This window comes from Perognathus longimembris, chromosome 19, assembly GCF_023159225.1.
Source record: "Perognathus longimembris pacificus isolate PPM17 chromosome 19, ASM2315922v1, whole genome shotgun sequence".
NCBI lineage: Eukaryota > Metazoa > Chordata > Mammalia > Rodentia > Heteromyidae > Perognathus > Perognathus longimembris.
The window spans coordinates 47,145,802-47,163,854 of NC_063179.1; the positions used below are offsets into that span (position 1 = coordinate 47,145,802).

Below are 18,053 nucleotides of genomic sequence, written 5' to 3' on the forward strand. Positions count from 1 at the left end.
ACCATTAGGTGCACTCCTAGTCCCTGTAAAGGAGTTTTTGGTGTTTGTTTTTTTTCTGTCAAATTATACCGAAAAGCTTCATATGTATCTGGTTATGAGTTTCCATTTCTTCTGTTTTATGTTTGTGTTTTAATACAATAGCATTACCATTTTTTTGCCTTGTTTGCTGAAATGGAAATGAGTGTGTCAAAGTTTAGTTACTAGTAATGTCTTTGAACAACAGTTTTTGAGAAGAATGCCTAGCTACTAGCCTTAGGTGAATGTTTTTGGTATATTTGGCTTTTGTGTTATGTGTATGGTTTGTTCTGACTGTGCTGTGTGTTCACTCTAGTATTTTTTGCCATTTTTTCCATTTTATTAGCGTCATGCCCTATCACTTTCCCCCTCATTGATTTCAAAACAATGCATCTGCAGAGAGATGGGGAGGGTAAGTATGGTTCACCATAGTTTAGATTTTGTGCCTTTTTATGGTTCACTTGGTTTTCTTTTTCTAAGCTCTTCTCCTGCTGTCCCCAAATTCTCCTGCTGTCTTGGGTTAAAAATGATACCCAGAAAAAAAATCTTAAAATATTTTCCTGTCATTAAAACAGGAGATTTCTCAAAACATGTTTATTTCCAGTTACATTTGCTGGGACACAGGTACAAGGGTTGTGTTGAAGTTACTTTATTACTGTTTTTTAGTGGAAATGCACGCTTTGTATCCAGTTTTAGTTATCAGATTGAGTTTCAAAAACAAACTAAATTACGTTCTAAAAACCATAGAAACAAAATAACACTTTACTTAGTGAATGCATTTAACTACTAAAGTAGCAGTTTTAACTATACTGTGAAAAAAAATCACTTTAAAATTTTGACACTGTCAAGCCATCTTTCCCTTCATTTTTGCTATTACTAGTCATAATGTCTTAGTTTTAGTTATAACCAATCTGTGCTCCAGTAATGCTTGAAATTAACTATATTTGGGGTGTATTTGTGGGTACTGTGCCTGACTTGTTTATGCTCTATATGTAATCAAACTTTATATCTGCAGAGATACCAGTTTATTAACGTGATTTGAGAGCATACACTGTAATTCCAGTAAAATAAATATGCCTTAATGCTGTTAATTTTTCTCTCAATTATACTGTTGGGGCATTGAAAGAATATATATGTATATATATTAATTACATACAGAAATCCTATAAGGGAAATAACTGGCACAATTTAATGTTAGAAGCCATGTGCTACCAGCCCCTCTTTTGAAAATATTAGAATTGTTCTGGAGTCAGAATCCTTTGAGTGTTCTGTGTAGCACAGGGGAAGATGGTCCACCTTTTAAACACTTGACAGTGAAGGGCAATTTGTAAACCTGTGGGGTTTTTTTTGTTGTTGTTGTTTGTTTTTGGTTTTGTTTTTATGCTGGTACTGGGTTTAAACTCAAGGTCTGGGCCCTGTTGTTTAGTTTTTTTGCTGAAGGCTCTGCTCTAAGTTCTACTTTGAGCTTTTTACTGGAAATGGGAAATAAGAATCTCATGGACTTTCCTGCCCACCTGGCTTTGGACTGTGACCCTCAGAGGGCAGCCTCCTGAGCTGCCTGTCTGGCTTTGAACTGTGACCTTCAGAGGGTAGCCTTCCTGAGCTGCCTGTCTAGCTTTGAACTGTGATCTTCAGATGGCAGCCTCCTGAACTGCCCATCTGGCTTTGAACAGTGACCTTCAGAGAGCAGCCTCCTGAATTGCTAGGTATACAGGCTTGGCCCACTGGCACCTTTGTTGAGGGTTGTTTCTAAGTAAAGATTTAACTTGAAAAAGAATTTTTAAAGAACACTTTTACAGTATTAAGTTAGGGTTCTATTAAATAAATCTTTAGAATTAAAAAGTAAAGAAATGACGTCTTGCTTTGCTACTGGGTTCAGAAGTTTAAGGTAAATTTAAGGTGTATCTCCTTGTAAAAATAGAATATGGACTTAGAAAAAGACAGTTGCATAACTATAAACATAACAGTAGGCATTATGAAGATTCTGGTATCTCTTGTGTTTGTTTTACAGAGCCATTTCCTGCTTTTAAGTCTTGGCAGGAAGACTCTGAGTCTGGAGAAGCACAGCTGTCTCCACAAGCTGGAAGAATGAATCATCATCCTTTAGAAGAGGATTGTCCTCCAGTACTATCACATCGCAGTTTAGATTTTGGGCAAAGCCAACGTTTTCTACATGATCCAGAAATGCTGGAGTCTTCATCTAAAGCACTTTCTTATGCTAGGTATATGATTTTATGAGTTTTTAAGAGGCAGTTCCTGTTATGTGCCCAGGACCTCTGGGGGATTTACTCTTCCAGGCCTATAGTTCAAAGCCTTTTTCCTATTTTCTTTAAGTATATGTTTGTAAATTTTTCTTTCTTCTGTTCTGAGTTCATTGAGGTATATGTATTATTTCTCCTCATTTATCATTACTGGATTTTGAATGGGAAACAGCATATACAACTGATCTGTTCCTAATATTTTGTTTTTATTAAGTAATTGTACAAGGATTTCAATTTGTAGTGTTTTTGTTAAATCTGATTCTCAAAGTCAAATCTTTTTGTCCTCCATGGTTTTAACATTTTAAAGTGCTTTGTGCTTTCAAATGTCTTTGTTTCTTCTTACTTTTGTCCAAGAAAGTTTGAAATTACTCCAAATTCTCTTCTTTACCACTTAGGTTAGCTAATTTTGTCGTCTATAATAGTATTCTTTATTAACTGTCCTTCGGTATTAGGAACTCAATCTTACTATGTGCACGTGTGTGTGTGTGCATGCACACACATATGCTTGTGCATTGATACTGGGGCTTGAACTCAAAACTTTGAGTTCTCACTTGGCCTTTTCACTCAAGGTTGGTGCTCTACTACTTGAGCCACATCTCCACTTCTGGCTTTTTGCTGGAGAGAAATTGGAGAGAAGAGCCTCATGGAATTTTCTGCCCAACTGTCTTTGGACTGAGGTCCTCAAATCTCAGCTTCCTTAGTAGGTAGGATTACAAGCTTCACCAGTGAAGGCTGGGAATATGACCTAGTGGCAAGAGCGCTTGCCTCCTATACATGAAGCTCTGGGTTCAGTGCTCCAGCACCACATACATAGAAAACGGCCAGAAGTGGCGCTGTGGCTCAAGTGACAGAGTGCTAGCCTTGAGCAAAGAGAAGCCATGGATAGTGCTCAGTTCAAGGCCCAGGACTGGCAAAAACAAACAAACAAACAAAAAAACCCCACAAGCTTCACCAGTGAGTGCCTGGCCTAAATTCACTAGTAAGATATGTCCTTGTAATAGTAATCCATCAGACAATAAGTGATAAAACATTATTGATACTTGTAAAGGTAATGCCTACTGTTACATTGTTTTAATTCAGGATTCGAAGATCATCCTTTAGTTTAAAAGATGAAAAAAGAGAAGATAGAACACCTTACCAATTGGTCAAGAAACTTCAGAAAAAGATCAGACAATTTGAGGAACAGTTTGAAAGGGAAAGAAATAGCAAGGTAAGTTTTTTTGTTTGTTTGTTTTTTGTTTTTGTTTTGGCCAGTCCTGGGGCTTGGACTCAGGGCCTGAGCACTGTCCCTGGCTTCTTTTTGCTCAAGGCTAGCACTCTGCCACTTGAGCCACAGCGCCGCTTCTGGCCATTTTCTGTATATGTGGTGCTGGGGAATTGAACCCAGGGCCTCATGTATATGAGGCAAGCACTCTTGCCACTAGGCCAGCCCCTGCAAGGTAAGTTTTTAACATAGATTTAAAGCTAGATCTAGATCATACTAGAATTAGGAGGGTCGTTAGAGAGCATTAGTGTAGCCCTTTTCTGTTAGATGTAACAAACCTGAGACACCTAAAGAAATTGTGATCAGTACAAATTTGAGAACAAATGGATTCTTCGTCTTGAATTCTGAGCAAGTGTTCTTTACATGGCCTCTTTAGAGTTCCATTGGCAGAACAGCTTTTGGAACTTTTAAAGCAAAATTCTTTACTTGAGAAATGCTATTTTTGCTATTTCTGCTTTTTCAGAAATAAAAACAAAAAGAGAAGAGGGAAGACGTAAGGGAGGGTGGGAGAAAAAAAGAATCTGTGCTTCAATAATTAGAACATCTGAAGTAGAAGGAGTCTTAAATATTTGAAGACAGACCCATGTTCAAATGTGACTTCTTAAGTTCAAAAAGCTTCTTTGGGGGCTGGGGATATGGCCTAGTGGCAGAGTGCCTGCCTCATATACATGAGGCCCTGGGTTCGATTCCCCAGCACCACATATACAGAAAATGGCCAGAAGTGGCGCTGTGGCTCAAGTGGCAGAGTGCTAGCCTTGAGCAAAAAGAAGCCAGGGACAGTGCTCAGGCCCTGAGTCCAAGCCCCAGGACTGGCCAAAGGAAAAAAAAAAAAGCTTCTTTGGGAGGGGATGTGTTTAATGTCCTGCCCTAGCTGATGAATAGAAATGAATTATAAATGAAGTGTTTTGTAGAAACCATAAAATAATTTTTGAGCATGAAAAAACGTAATAATTACTTATCTCAAGTGTCAGTGATAATTGCTTCATATTTTTTCAGCCCTCCTACAGTGATATTGCAGCCAACCCAAAGGTTTTAAAATGGATGACAGAGCTTACCAAACTGCGGAAGCAAATTAAAGGTACAAGATGGCCATTTTGTAATATACTTGCATTACATTTTATTGTTTTTACCTGTGTTGGTATTGGGGCTTGAACTCAGGGCCTTCTGCTGCTGATGTTTAAACACTCCTCCCCTAACACTGCTACTTTACCATTTGAATTATACCTCTGCTTCTAGCTTATAGCTGGTTAATTGGAGATGAGTCTCTTTTCAACTTCTTGGGTAGCTAAGAATATAAGTGCAAACTAGCAGCACCTAGCACAATTTTTTTCTTCTTCTTCCTCTTCTTTTTTTTTTTTTTGGCCAGTCCTGGGGCTTGAACTCAGGGCCTAAGCACTGACCTGGCTTCTTTTTGCTCAAGGCTAGCACTCTACCATTTGAGCCATAGCACTACTTGCGGCTTTTTCTATATTTGTGGTGCTGAAGAACAGAACCCAGGGCTTCATGTATACGAGGCAAGCATCTATCACTAGGCCACATTCCCAGCCCCACAAACTTTGATGATTTAAATATTATTATTTGTTTTTTTTGTAATTTATTTATTAATTAAACAAAAAAATTCTTTTTTTTTTTTTTTTTTTTTTTTTTTCCAGTCCTGGGCCTTGGACTCAGGGCCTGAGCACTGTCCCTGGCTTCCTTTTGCTCAAGGCTAGCACTCTGCCACTTGAGCCACAGCACAACTTCTGGCCATTTTCTGTATATGTGGTGCTGGGGAATCGAACCCAGGGCCTCATGTATATGAGGCAAGCTCTCTTGCCACTAGGCCATATCCCCAGCCTAAACAAATTTTTTTTGACATGTTGTGCAAAAAGGGTACAGTTACATAGTAGGGCAGTGTGTACATTTCTTGTGATATCTTACACTCTGTTTTTCTTTCCCTTCCTTAGGTCAGGTAGACATATATAAAATACCCAATGTACCAAGAACATATACAGTAGCCACGTGGCCTACGCCCAAGAAAATTTGCCTAGGGCTTTAAATGTAATGTCGACATTAGACAATATGTCGACAGTAGTCTTATGAACGAACATACATAGCTTTTGAGCTATTGTATTCCACTGAGAGGTCAATTTTTGACCTTTATATGTTGAGTAGTTGTTTGGTTTTAGTTACATAATGGTCGGTCGCTGACCCAATCCTGTGGGAAATACCATTTGACAAGCAGTTTTTGGTTTCACAGACCTGGTCTTTACTGTCTCTCCGTCACCCCCTCTTAACAGTCATATATCAGGGACATCATGCCCCTTTGTTTTCTGTGTTCTAGGCTTGTCTCGCTCAACATTATTTGTTCAAGTTCTGACCATTTCCCTGTGAATAACAATATTTCACCATTCCTAATCGCTATGTAGTATTCCATTGTGTATAGGTACCATAATTTTTGGATCCATTCATCTGTGGAGGGGCATCTGGGTTGTTTCCATATTTTGGCTATTGTGAATTGTGCAGTGATAAACATGGATGTACAGGTGTCTTTTTGATATCTTGGGGCCTGCTGTTCTGGATAGATGCCTAGGACTGGTATGGCTTGGTCATAGGGTAGGTTTATATTGAGCTTTTTAAGAAACCTCCATACTGATCTCCAAAGTGGTTGTACAAATTTGCACTCCCACCAACAATGGAGAAGGGTTCCTCTTAACCCGCACCCCCTCCAGCATTTGTTGTTGCCTGAGTTCAGAGTTTAGGCCATTCTATCTGGAGTGAGGTGGTATCTCAGGGTTGTTTTTATTTGGATTTCCTTTACTGCCAGGGATGTTGAACATTTCCTCATATGTTTCTTTGCCATTTTTATCTCTTCTCTTGTGAAGTCTCTCTTTAGCTCCGTTGCCCATTTCCTAGTTGGTTTATTGGGCTTGGAGGGGTTTAGTTTTTTGAGTTCTCTGTAGATGACAGATATCAGGCCTTTGTCTGTTACTGTGGTGGTAAAGATCCTTTCCCATATGGTTGGCTGTCTTTCTATTTTGGTGGCTATTTCCTTAGCTGTGCAGAAACTTTTTAATTTGTAGTAGTCCCATTTGTCGAGTCTCTCCCCTATTTGTTGTGCCCCTGGGACTCTATTCAGGAAGTTCCTTCCTGTGCCTATAAGTTCTAGCATCTTTCCTACTCTGTCCTTTAGCAGTTTCAGGTCTGATATTGAGGTCTTTGATCCATTTTGAGTTGATCTTGGTGCATGGTGATAGGCTTGGGTCTACTTTGAGTTTTCTGCATATGGCTGTCCAGTTCTCCCAACACCAGTAGTTGAAGAGGCTATGTTTATTCCATTGTATGTCTTTAGCTCCTTTGTTGAATATCAGCTGACTGTAAGAGTGCGGTTTTATTTCTGGATCTTCAATTTTGATCCATTGGTCTTCCAGTCTGTTTTTATACCAATACCAGGCTGTTTTTGTCATGATGGCCCTATAGTAGAGCTTGAAGTCTGGTATTGTGATACCTCCTGCACTGCTTTTTTTTTGCCTAGAATTGCTTTGGCTATTCTAGGTTTTTTGCTGTTCCATATGAATTCATGGATTGCTTTCTCTATTTCAGTGAAGAGTGTAACTGGGATTTTGATAGGTATTGCATTGAATTTGTATAATGTTTTGGGCAATATGGCCATTTTCACTATATTGATTCTGCCTAACCGTGAGCATGGGAGGTCTTTCCATCTCCTTGTGTCTTCTTTGACTTCCCTTATTAGAGTTTTATAGTTCTCATTAAATAGGTCAGTCACATCCTTGGTTAGGTTGGTCCCTATGTACTTTATTTATTTATTTTTTTGGCTACTGTAAATGGAATTGTTGTCATAATTTCCTTTTCTGCTTGTACATTGCTGGTGTACAGAAAAGCTGCTGACTTTTGTGGATTGATTTTTGTATCCTGCTACTTTGTCAAAATGGTTTATTAGGTGTTAGGAGTTTGGGGACTGAGTTTTTTGGGTCCTTCAGATATAAGATCATGTCGTCTGCGAATAGGGATAGCTTGATTTCTTCCTTGCCGATATGAATCCCTTTGATGTCCTCCTCTTGCCTTATTGCTATGGCTAGGGATTCCAGTACTATGTTGAAAAGAAGTGGGGAGAGTGGGCATCCTTGTCTTGTTCCTGAATTTAGGGGGAATGATTTAAGTTTCTCTCCATTTAATATGATGTTAGCAGTTGGTCTGCTGTATATGGCTTTTATTGTTTTGAGGAATGTTCCATCTATTCCTGTTCTCTCCAGAGCTTTTAGTAAGCATGGATGTTGTATTTTGTCAAAGGCTTTTTGGGCATCGACTGAGATAACAATGTGATTCTTGATTTTTAGTTTTGTTTATGTGGTGAATTACATTGATTTACTTACGGATGTAGAACCATCCTTGTGACTGTGGGATGAAGCCTACTTGGTCATGATGTATAATTTTCTTGATCAGTTTCTGGATCCTGGTAGCTAATATTTTATTGAGGAGCTTTGCGTCTGTGTTCATTAGTGATATTGGTCTGTAGTTCTCTTTTTTTGTTGGGTCTTTGCCTGGTTTGGGAATCAGTGTGATATTAGCTTCATAGAATGACTTTGGGATTTCTCCCTCTGTTTCTATTTCGTGGAAGAGTTTGAGGAGTATTGGTATTAGTTCCTCACTAAAGGTTTTATAGAATTCGTTGGTGAATCCATCTGGGCCTGGGCTTTTCTTTGTTGGGAGGTTCTTGATTACCCCCTGTATCTCGCTGTAAGTGATTGGTTTATTTAGTTGATTTATTTCTTCTCGGTTCAGTTTGGACAGTTTATACTTCTCTAAGATTTGATCCATTTCTGTAAAATTATTGTTTTTTAGTGAGTATAGGTTCTGGAAATAGTTCCTTATGATTGTTTGAATATCGTGTGTACTTGTAATTTTTCCGGTGGAGTCCCTGATTTTACGTATATGAGTCTCTTCTCTTCTTTTTTTTTTTTTTTTTTTTTTGTTTTTTTGTTTTTTTGGCCAGTCCTGGGCCTTGGACTCAGGGCCTGAGCACTGTCCCTGGCTTCTTCCCGCTCAAGGCTAGCACTCTGCCACTTGAGCCACAGCGCCGCTTCTGGCCGTTTTCTGTATATGTGGTGCTGGGGAATCAAACCTAGGGCCTCGTGTATCCGAGGCAGGCACTCTTGCCACTAGGCTATATCCCCAGCCCCGAGTCTCTTCTCTTCTTTTTTTGGTAAGTCTTGTGAGGGGTCTGTCAATTTTATTTATTTTCTCCAAGAACCAGCTTTTAGTCTTGTTTATTTGTTGAATGGCCTTTCTGTTTTCAATCAAATTTATCTCTTCTTTAATCTTTGTGATCTCTCTCCTCCTAGTCATTTTAGATTTGGTCATTTCTTGTTTCTACAGTTGTTTTAGTTTCATCATGACGTTATTCACCTGCTCTGCTTCCATTCTTTTAATGTGAGTGCTGAGGGCAATGATCTTGCCCCTCAGTACTGCCTTAGCTGTGTCCCATAGGTTTCTTTGTGATGTATTTTCTTTTTTTTGCCAGTCCTGGGCCTTGGACTCAGGGCCTGAGCACTGTCCCTGGCTTCCTTTTGCTCAAGGCTAGCACTCTGCCACTTGAGCCACAGCACCCCTGGCCATTTTCTGTATATGTGGTGCTGGGGAATCGAACCGAGGGCTTCATGTATAAGAGGCAAGCGCTCTTGCCACTAGGCCATATCCCCAGCCCCTGTGATGTATTTTCATTGTCATTGTGGCTTATGAATTTGCTGATTTCATCTTTAATTTGGTCTGTGGCCCAAGTGTTGGATAACAGTGTGGGGTTTAGCCTCCAAGAATGTGTATAGCCTCTGTGGTAACTGTTGTTATTGAGGGTTATCTTTAATCCACTGTGGTCATACATAATGCATGGGATGACGTCAATACTTTTGTATTTGCTGAGGTTCTTTGTGTGGGCTATGACATGGTCTATTTTGGAGTATGATCCATGGGCTGCTGAGAAGAAGGTGTATTGGGTCTCTGTAGGGTGGAAGATTCTGTATAGATCTGTCAGATGCATTTGGGCTATGGTGTTACTTAGGTCCTCAGCTCCCTTGCTTCCCTCTGGGTGTTGGATCTGTCTCTTGGAGAGAGTGGGGTATTAAAGTCACCCACTATGATTGTGTTTGGGTCTATCTTGTTCTGTAGTTCTGTGAGAATTTGCTTGACATATGTAGGGACTCTTTTGTTCGGTGAGTATACATTTATCACCGTGATGTCTTGATTCTGGATTTTTCCTTCTATTAAAATGTAGTGACCTTCTTTATCTTTTTGAGTTGATTTTAATGAGAAGTCCAGCTTGTCTGAGATCAGGATGGCTACTGCCATTTTGGTAGGTGAGTTTGCTTGGAAGATCTTGCTCCATCCTTTCATTCGGAGCCTGTTTTTATCCCTTGCTGTAGGTGGGTCTCTTGTAGACAACAGATGGCAACTTTTTGTTTGCGGATCCATTCTGCCAGTCTGCTCCTCTTTGTCAGAGAGTTTATACCGTTTATATTCAAAGAGATCAAGGATAAGGGTGTTTTTTCTCCTTCCATTTTCTTGTTGGGCTGTTTTTCCTCTTTTTTTTTCTTGTATTTAGTGAGCTGCTCTTTCTGTTGGGCTCTGGCTATTGTAGTTTCTTTCTGTTTCTGTCTGTGTGTCCTGAACGATTTCTGTTGAGTGGGATTCCCCTCTTAAAATTCGCTGTAGGGCTGGTTTTTTATTCAGATACTCTTTTAGATCCTCTTTGCTATGGAAAGATCTGGTTTTCCCCTCGAATGTGAACTCCAGCTTTGCTGGATATTTTATTCTAGGTTGGCACTTGCTGGCCTGTAGAACTTGGATGGTGTTCTTCCACTTACTTCGCACGTGGTAGGTTTGTGTGGAGAGGTCTGCTGTTATTCGGATCCTCCTTCCATTGTAATAAATTTCTTTCTTCGCTTGATCTCTTTGAATATAAACGGTATAAACTCTCCGACAAAGAGGAACAGACTGGCAGAATGGGCGCTGCCGCTGGGGGGCTCTGCCCTTTTGTGCTGGTGTGCCCATCAGAGCGGGTGCTGCCGCCGGGGGGCCCTGCCCACCTGTGCGGGGTACGCCTACCAGAGCGAGCCCCAGGTTGTTGGGGTGTGCTTGTGCCCTCCCGCAAGTTTGCTATGGGGGGGCGGTATGTATGGGCCCCAGTGGGATCAAGTGTCCGGGCGCAGGCTAGCGCCCACAGACTGCACCTCCACTGCGAGGGGGGCAGGTGATCAGGCCCAGATGTCCCTGCTGGGCTGGTATTGCCCACCAGCGAGCCTGTGACTTTTCTTGAAAAAGTCCGAGAGTCCCAGGCACCTCAGGTCGGGCTTCCAATGGCTGCTGTCCCTGGGCCCCTGTTGGGAAGGGGGCGGCCGGTGCGGCCAGTTCAGCCAGTTCAGGCTCCTCTGCAGCTTTGGAGCTGCTCCGCCTCTCCCATGCTAGCTCCTGTGTCCTCCCAGAATCTGAAGGGACCTTTTGCGGCCTGATTTGGGGGTTCTTTGTTCCCTCGGGGTGGGGAGGGGGAGGGAGGGAGTTCTAGCTTCTTTGTAGGGTTTGGGCCTCTGATAGCTGGTCTCTCATTGGGGGAGGGGGTAATGGGGAACTTACTGGTCCTGGATTGTGTGTGTGTGTCCCGCGCTGCTGTTGGCCCTTCGGGGGTGGGGTGCTGGGCAGTCGTTTGGTGTTGTCCCCGGCTCTCCCCTTCTGCACCGCTTGGTTCCCCCGACGCTCACTTCCAATCCCGGCCGTGTGGTCCCGAACTTCCCGTTGCCGCCGTCTGTCTCGATCGGTCCGCGCTCCCCTGGGATCCGTGGAGTCCTGCTGTCTGGACTCTGCGCTCCTGGTGTGACTTTTCGGCAGTTGGTTTGTTGTTCTCCGGGTCCCCTTTCCTAGCCTGGTCCTGTTTGGGCCAGGGTTGGCCGGTGTGGGGACGGTACCTCAGAGATTTCCGGCTCTGTGCAGGTTATAGGCTCTTCTCTTTTTGTTCTTTTTCGTTTCCTGCATTTCTCTATTGCTTCTGGCTGCTGGTTTTGCTGGGTTCTTGATGGGGTGTTGGGTGCTAGAGTTCCCAGCTCACTATTCAGTTGGAGCGAGTTGGGGTGCCTCCCTTCTGTGACGGCGCCATCTTCCTCCGGTAAATATTATTTTTTTTTAAGTAAAAGTATCCTTTGTTCTTTTAGTAGTTATGGTCAACCCTACAAATTAACCTATTGTACTCTACTTTCAAATTAGCTTTCCTTTGTATTTATTATTATTCTTATTACTTATAGTATTCTTTTGAGGATACCCTAGTTTATATGTATTCATAGCTGACCTGATACTACATTAAGCAAGTGTTTTTTGTTTGTTGTTGTTATTTGTTTTTTGTGCTAGTCCTTGGGCTTGAATTCAGAGTACTGTCTCTTGAGTATTTTTGCTCAAGGCTAGTGCTCCAGCACTTGAGCCACAGCTCCACTTGTGGTTTTTTGGTGGTTAATTGGACTTAAGCACTTCATGGACTGCCTGGAGTTGGTGCCTTATGCTACTTGGGATGCTGAGATCTGAGGATCATGGTTTGAAGCCAGCCTGGGCAAGAAAGTCCATAGAACTCTTATTTCCAATTAATCACAGAAAAGGCCAGAAGTGGTGCTATGTCTCAAGGTGGTAGAGTGCTAGCCTTGAGCGATAAAACTCAGGGACAGCACTCAGGCCCTGAGTTCAAGCCCCACAACTGGCAAAAAAAAGAACCTCATGGACTTTTCTTTGAACTGTGATCCTCAGATCTCAGCCTTGTGAATAGCTAGGACTACAGGTATGAAGTTCTTGCCTTAGTTGAGGTCATACATTTTTTGCTCTTCTGTACTGTGGTCAGGTCCTTCCTATTCCATGTTCAGCTAGAATGATACCATTCAGAAAAGCTTTCCTTTGTCAGGCCTTTCTAGTGTAATTGCTCCTTCTACAAAACACTTCTTTTACTGTAACTCTATCCTATCTTCCTTTTTTTTTTTTTGTGCCCATCCTGGGATTTGAACTCAGAATGTAGGTGCTTTTGGATTTGTTTTTGTCTGCTGGTCCTTGGCCTTGAACTCAAGGTGCTATCTCTGAGCTGTTTTGCTCAAAACTAGTGTTCTCCCACTTTAAGCCCTATAGCTTCACTTCCAGTTTTTGGGTGGTTAATTGGAGATGAGTCTCACAAGACTCTGCTGCCCAGGTTGGCTTAGAACCATGATTTTCACATTTTTGCCTCCTGAGTAGCTCAGATTCTGTGCATGAGCTACTGTCACCAGCCATTTTGTATTCTTTATAGACTTAATGTTCTTGTTTTTTTGTGTGTATGTTGTTGTTTTTTCTTTCATCAGCTATGGTGCTTGAACTAAGGGCTTGGGCACTGTCCCTGAACTCTTTTGCTCTACCACTGTGAGCCACAGAGCCACTTCTGGTTTTCTGGTGGTTAATTGGACATAACTGTCTCAAGGATTTTCTTGTCCAGGCTGGCATTGAACCGTGATCATCAGATCTCAGCCTCCTCAGTATCTAGGATTTATAGGCATAAAGCCACCAGCACCCAGCTTAGACTTAGCATTGTTTAAAATTGTTTCATTTGTCAGTCAAATTATTTCCTTTGCTTTTCTTCATGAACAAATGTTTGTTTTGTTTACTACTGTATCTCTAGTACTTCTCTGAGTATCTTTATAGTAAATAAATGTGAATATTGTTGTGTATACTTTAAATACTTTTTATAAATAACTGAGTCTGTGTCCTCTTTTATGTTTTATAGATGCAAAGCATAAGGGCTCAGATGGAGAATTTGTACCTCAGACACGACCACGTAGCAACACTCTTCCAAAAAGTTTTGGCTCTTGTCTAGAACATGAAGATGAAGAGAAGGAAAGTGAGGTCAGAGTCATTCAGAAGGAGAAGAAACAATCTAAAGAAGTAACTCTTGAACTGATTTTGAAAAGATTGAAGGAAAAACGTGTTGAGAGGTGTCTTCCAGAAGATGTCAAGGTAATATTGAACTGTAATGTGATTTTTACTCAGGGTAGCTTTTAGAAACTCTGAATGAAAATAATTGCTACAGCAGAATTTACGATAATCTGGGCAGGTTGTGTGGATTGTACACTTCCTAGATTTGCAGATTATCAGCACACCATGAGTGCTAAATATTTTAGTGGTAAGTCACAATAATAAAGCTACCAAACTACATTGGTTTATGGTAGGTGTGCTTAGTAAGATGAGTGTATAAAGGCTATAAAATGGTATTTGAATGTATTTATATATATACATATATTTATTTATACTTATATGTGTATGTATATATACACACACACACACACATATGGCAGCACTCGTTGGCAGTTCATATGCATTTTGCCTCTTTTTTTTTTTTTGCCAGTTGTGGAGCTTGAACTCAGGGCCTGAGCACTGTCCCTGGCTTCTTTTTGCTCAAGGCTAGCACTGTACCACTTGAGCCACAGTGCCCCTTCTGGTTTTTTCCATATATGTGATACTGAGGAATAGAACCCAGAACTTCATGTATATGAGGCAAGCACTCTACTACTAGACCATATTCCCAGCCCTGCCATTTACTTTTTTTTTTTTTTTTGGCCAGTCCTGGGGCTTGGACTCAGGGCCTGAGCACTGTCCCTGGCTTCTTCCCCCCCCCCCCCCCCCCCCGGCTTCTTTTTTGCTCAAGGCTAGCACTCTGCCATTTGAGCCACAGCCATTCTGTATTTTCTGTATATGTGGTGCTGGGGAATCGAACCCAGGGCCTCATGTATATGAGGCAGGCACTCTTGCCACTAGGCCATATCCCCAGCCCCCTGCCATTTACTTTTTGACTAGCCCTTTTTTGATTGATGTATGTAGATGTGATTGCACCTATTAAATACTAACTTGATATGATTATTAGAATTAAGTAGATTGTTTTTTTTAGGTGGTACTTGGGTTTGAGTTCAATGCCTTGTACTTGCTCTATTACTTGAACTTCACCTTTAGCATCTTTTACTTCAGTTATTTTTCATATAATGGTTTGAAAAAAGCTTGTAGTTGGGCTGGGAATGTGGCTTAGTGGTAGAGTGCTTGCCTAGCATGCACAAAGCCCTGGATCTCATGGTCTTTCCTGCCTGGGGTAGCTTCCAAAATCCTCAGATCTCAGCCTCTTGAGTAGCTAGGGTTACAGGCATGAGCCACTGGTGCCTAGCTATGAATTAAATTTTTTGAAGAACAATTAGTCTTGGTCAGTAAAGTCTGCGCATAAGGCAGTCCAGGTAAAAGCACTTGGCGTCTTAAATCATCTGTCAGAAGAGATTTGCTGGAAGAATGAAGAGGGTAATTTGAGGTGAACTTTTGTCTAGGTAATAAATGGTAACTTCTCCCACAAAGTTATTTTGACAAGTATTCCTCTTTCATGATCTAAATTTTGGAGCTTTAGTCTCCTTTGAACAGAGATATATTAGTCAACTTCACCTTTCCTTTAATCTGTTCCTTTACTTGTTAGAACAACACTGCTTTTTTCTTACAGAGGATTTGATTGGATTAGCTTTACTCAAATTATTAATAGGTTTAAGGTTAGAATTTGACTGAAGTAATAGTAGATAAACTGCTTTGTTATATGGCACCTCCTCTACTGCATTACTTTAGCCTACATTTAGCTATCTTCTACTACATTAATATAAAATATGTATTATATAATTATATTATTTATTTGTTTTGTTTTTGTTGCCAGTCCTGGGGCATGGACTCAGGGCCTGAGGATTGTTCCTGACTTCTTTTTGCCCAAGGCTAGCACTCTACCTCTTAAGCCACAGTTGTACTTCTGGCTTTTTTCTACATATGTGGTGCTGAGGAATCGAACCCAGAGCTTTCCATGTATACAAGGCGAGCACTTTACCACTAGGCCATATTCCCAGCCCTATATAATTATATGTTATATAATTATATAACAATATAAATATAATAAATGAACCTTTTAAATTTATTTTTTATTATTATAAAAGTGATGTACAGAGGGGTTACAGTTTCATAAGTCCGGTAATTAGTACATTTTTTTTTGGATGTCACCCCCAATGAACCTCTAATTTCACTGTGGTGAAAGACAAAAGTATCAGTAATAACTAATCCTAGAAATGAGTAGAGTTGTTGGGAATGTAGCACTGTGGTACATACAGTGCTTGCCTAGCATGTACAAGCTCTCCTGGGTTTGATCCTCAGGGCTGCAGAAAACAAAACAACAAAAACCTGGGTGCCAGTGGCTCACATCTGTAATCCTAGTGCTATTCAATAGGCTGAGATCTGAGGACTATGGTTCAAAGCCAGCATGGGCAGGAGAATCCATGAGATTCTTATGTCCAGTTAAACACCACCCCCCCCCCCCAAAAAAAAAAAGCCAGAAATAGAGCTGTGGCTCAAATGGTAGAGCTCGAGCCTTGAGCCAGAGAAACACAAGAGACAGTGCCCTGGCCCAAGTTCAAACCCCAGAACCAGTGAGTATACACATTTAAAAAAAAAAAAGTTTATTTGGCCTAGTTGAAAAGTATTCCTAAAGAACATTGATTCATTGAAATGATAGTAGGAGAAGAGTGTATGGACAAATACATTTGAGGAATTCTGCCTACTCTACCATTTATTTTATTTTATTTATTTATTTTTTGGGGGGGCCAGTCCTGGGCCTTGGACTCAGGGTCTGAGCACTGTCCCTGGCTTCTTTTTGCTCAAGGCTAGCACTCTACCACTTGAGCCACAGCGCCACTTCTGGCCGTTTTCTGGGTATGTGGTGCTGGGGAATCGAACCCAGGGCCTCATGTATACGAGGCAAGCACTCTTGCCACTAGGCCATATCTCCAGCCCCTACTCTACCATTTAAAATACTTGAAGATATAAGTATATTGCAGGGTAAAACGTTTGCCAACCCAGATGAGGTTAAACTGAAGTCTTGAAATAGAAGTCATAAGTTGACACCATTTATTTCTCTTGGGCCTTTCTACTATATTGGTACATGGTTTCCTTAATAGCTTAGGAGCTCTGTTGGATCATAAAGTGTGTGTGTGTGTGTGTGTGTGTGTGTGTGTGTGTGTGTGTGTGTGTGTGTGTGTTACTGAACAGGAACGAATTGCCTGTCCAGTCAGCTCTTGAATTTTTGGCTGTTTTTGGATGGTTAAGAAGATGGCATTGCATGTTTGAGGGGCAGTTTGCTCTGTCGCACGGTACTCAATGCAGTCTTTTGTGGAGCCCAAGATGGTTGCAAAATGACTGCCGCAGAGACTAGTTCAGTTCAAAGGATAGTTACAAACTGTGTGGTGGTTCAGACTTGCCTGCTTGGAGGGCAGGATCCATATAGCCCTTTTTTAGCTCAGCAGCTGGCACATCACTATTAGGGTTGCAGCTCAGGGCAGACAGTGCCTGCTAGTATTGCAGCTCTACTTCCAGTAGCCTCGGTTTTTTTTTTTTTTTTTTTTTTTTTTTTTTGGCCAGTCCTGGGCCTTGGACTCAGGGCCTGAGCACTGTCCCTGGCTTCTTCCCGCTCAAGGCTAGCACTCTGCCACTTGAGCCACAGCGCCGCTTCTGGCCATTTTCTGCATATGTGGTACTGGGGAATCGAACCTAGGGCCTCATGTATCCGAGGCAGGCACTCTTGCCACTAGGCTATATCCCCAGCCCCTCGGTTCTTTTTTGGTGCTGGTACTCAAGGCCCTATGTTGTCTCTCAGCTTTTTCGCTCCAGGCTGGTGTTCTGTCACTTGAGCTACACTTGCATTTCTGGCTTTTCACTAGTTAATTGGAAGGTAATAGTCTCAAGAACTTTTCTGCCTGGACTGCTTTTGATCTCAGATCAGCCTGAGCAGCTAGGATTACAAGTGTGAACCATCAGTGCCTGGCTCCCTCCTCAGGTTCTTGTCTCGGGTTCACCAGTGAAGTCCAGGACAATGGAGGATGCGTGTAAAGAATTGTATTTAGAAGAATAAAGGCTGCCACTTGGTCCATAGTGTCTTTTTTGCTGTCAGTTGTCCATTTTCTCTTTAGGCAACAGCTGTCTGTCACCTCCTCCATTCCCCACTTCCCTCTGAATCTAGTTCTTACACCCTGAGCTTTGTGCTTATTCGGTTGCCTCCATTATAATTATTCCAGAAGGCAAAATTTTATTGGTTGGTGTACCACAACATTCTTATTTGTTGTTAATTCTTAATTGAGTCCCTTTTGCAGAACCCTCTCCAGAGGGTCATGGAAAGGTTATTGAAACTAGAAGGAGCTAGGGAGGGGTAGAGGCAATATGTTCAAAACAATGCCTCCCTTGCATCTGGTTTAGGTTGGCTAAGATACTGTCCAAGGGCCCAGGTTTTGGCTAATTCACCAGGCCAAGCAAAAGCATTTTTTAGGTTGCCTCTACATTAATGGTAACAAATGACTACTCAAAAATTAACTAAAGTGACAAGCAGTTATGTGTGCTGGGTAAGCAGTAAAAAGGTGCATGTCAAAGTTAAGTATTAAAGTTGAGACAAAATGAAGTACTACATGGGCTGG

General features: G+C 41.5%; 1 protein-coding gene across 5 annotated transcripts in view; it reads left to right on the top strand.

The window, feature by feature from the left end:
- Fam13b (family with sequence similarity 13 member B) overlaps positions 1-18,053 on the top strand; it is an 80,254-nt gene that overhangs the window by 51,440 nt on the left and 10,761 nt on the right. For 4 of the 5 annotated variants that reach the window (XM_048368485.1, XM_048368489.1, XM_048368490.1 and 1 more), the window contains 5 exons: positions 362-427; positions 2,027-2,237; positions 3,357-3,486; positions 4,537-4,618; positions 13,313-13,542. In XM_048368485.1, the coding sequence (XP_048224442.1) occupies positions 362-427; positions 2,027-2,237; positions 3,357-3,486; positions 4,537-4,618; positions 13,313-13,542 (719 nt within the window). The remainder of the gene's footprint in view (positions 1-361; positions 428-2,026; positions 2,238-3,356; positions 3,487-4,536; positions 4,619-13,312; positions 13,543-18,053) is intronic. The other variant, XM_048368487.1, reaches the window with a different exon arrangement.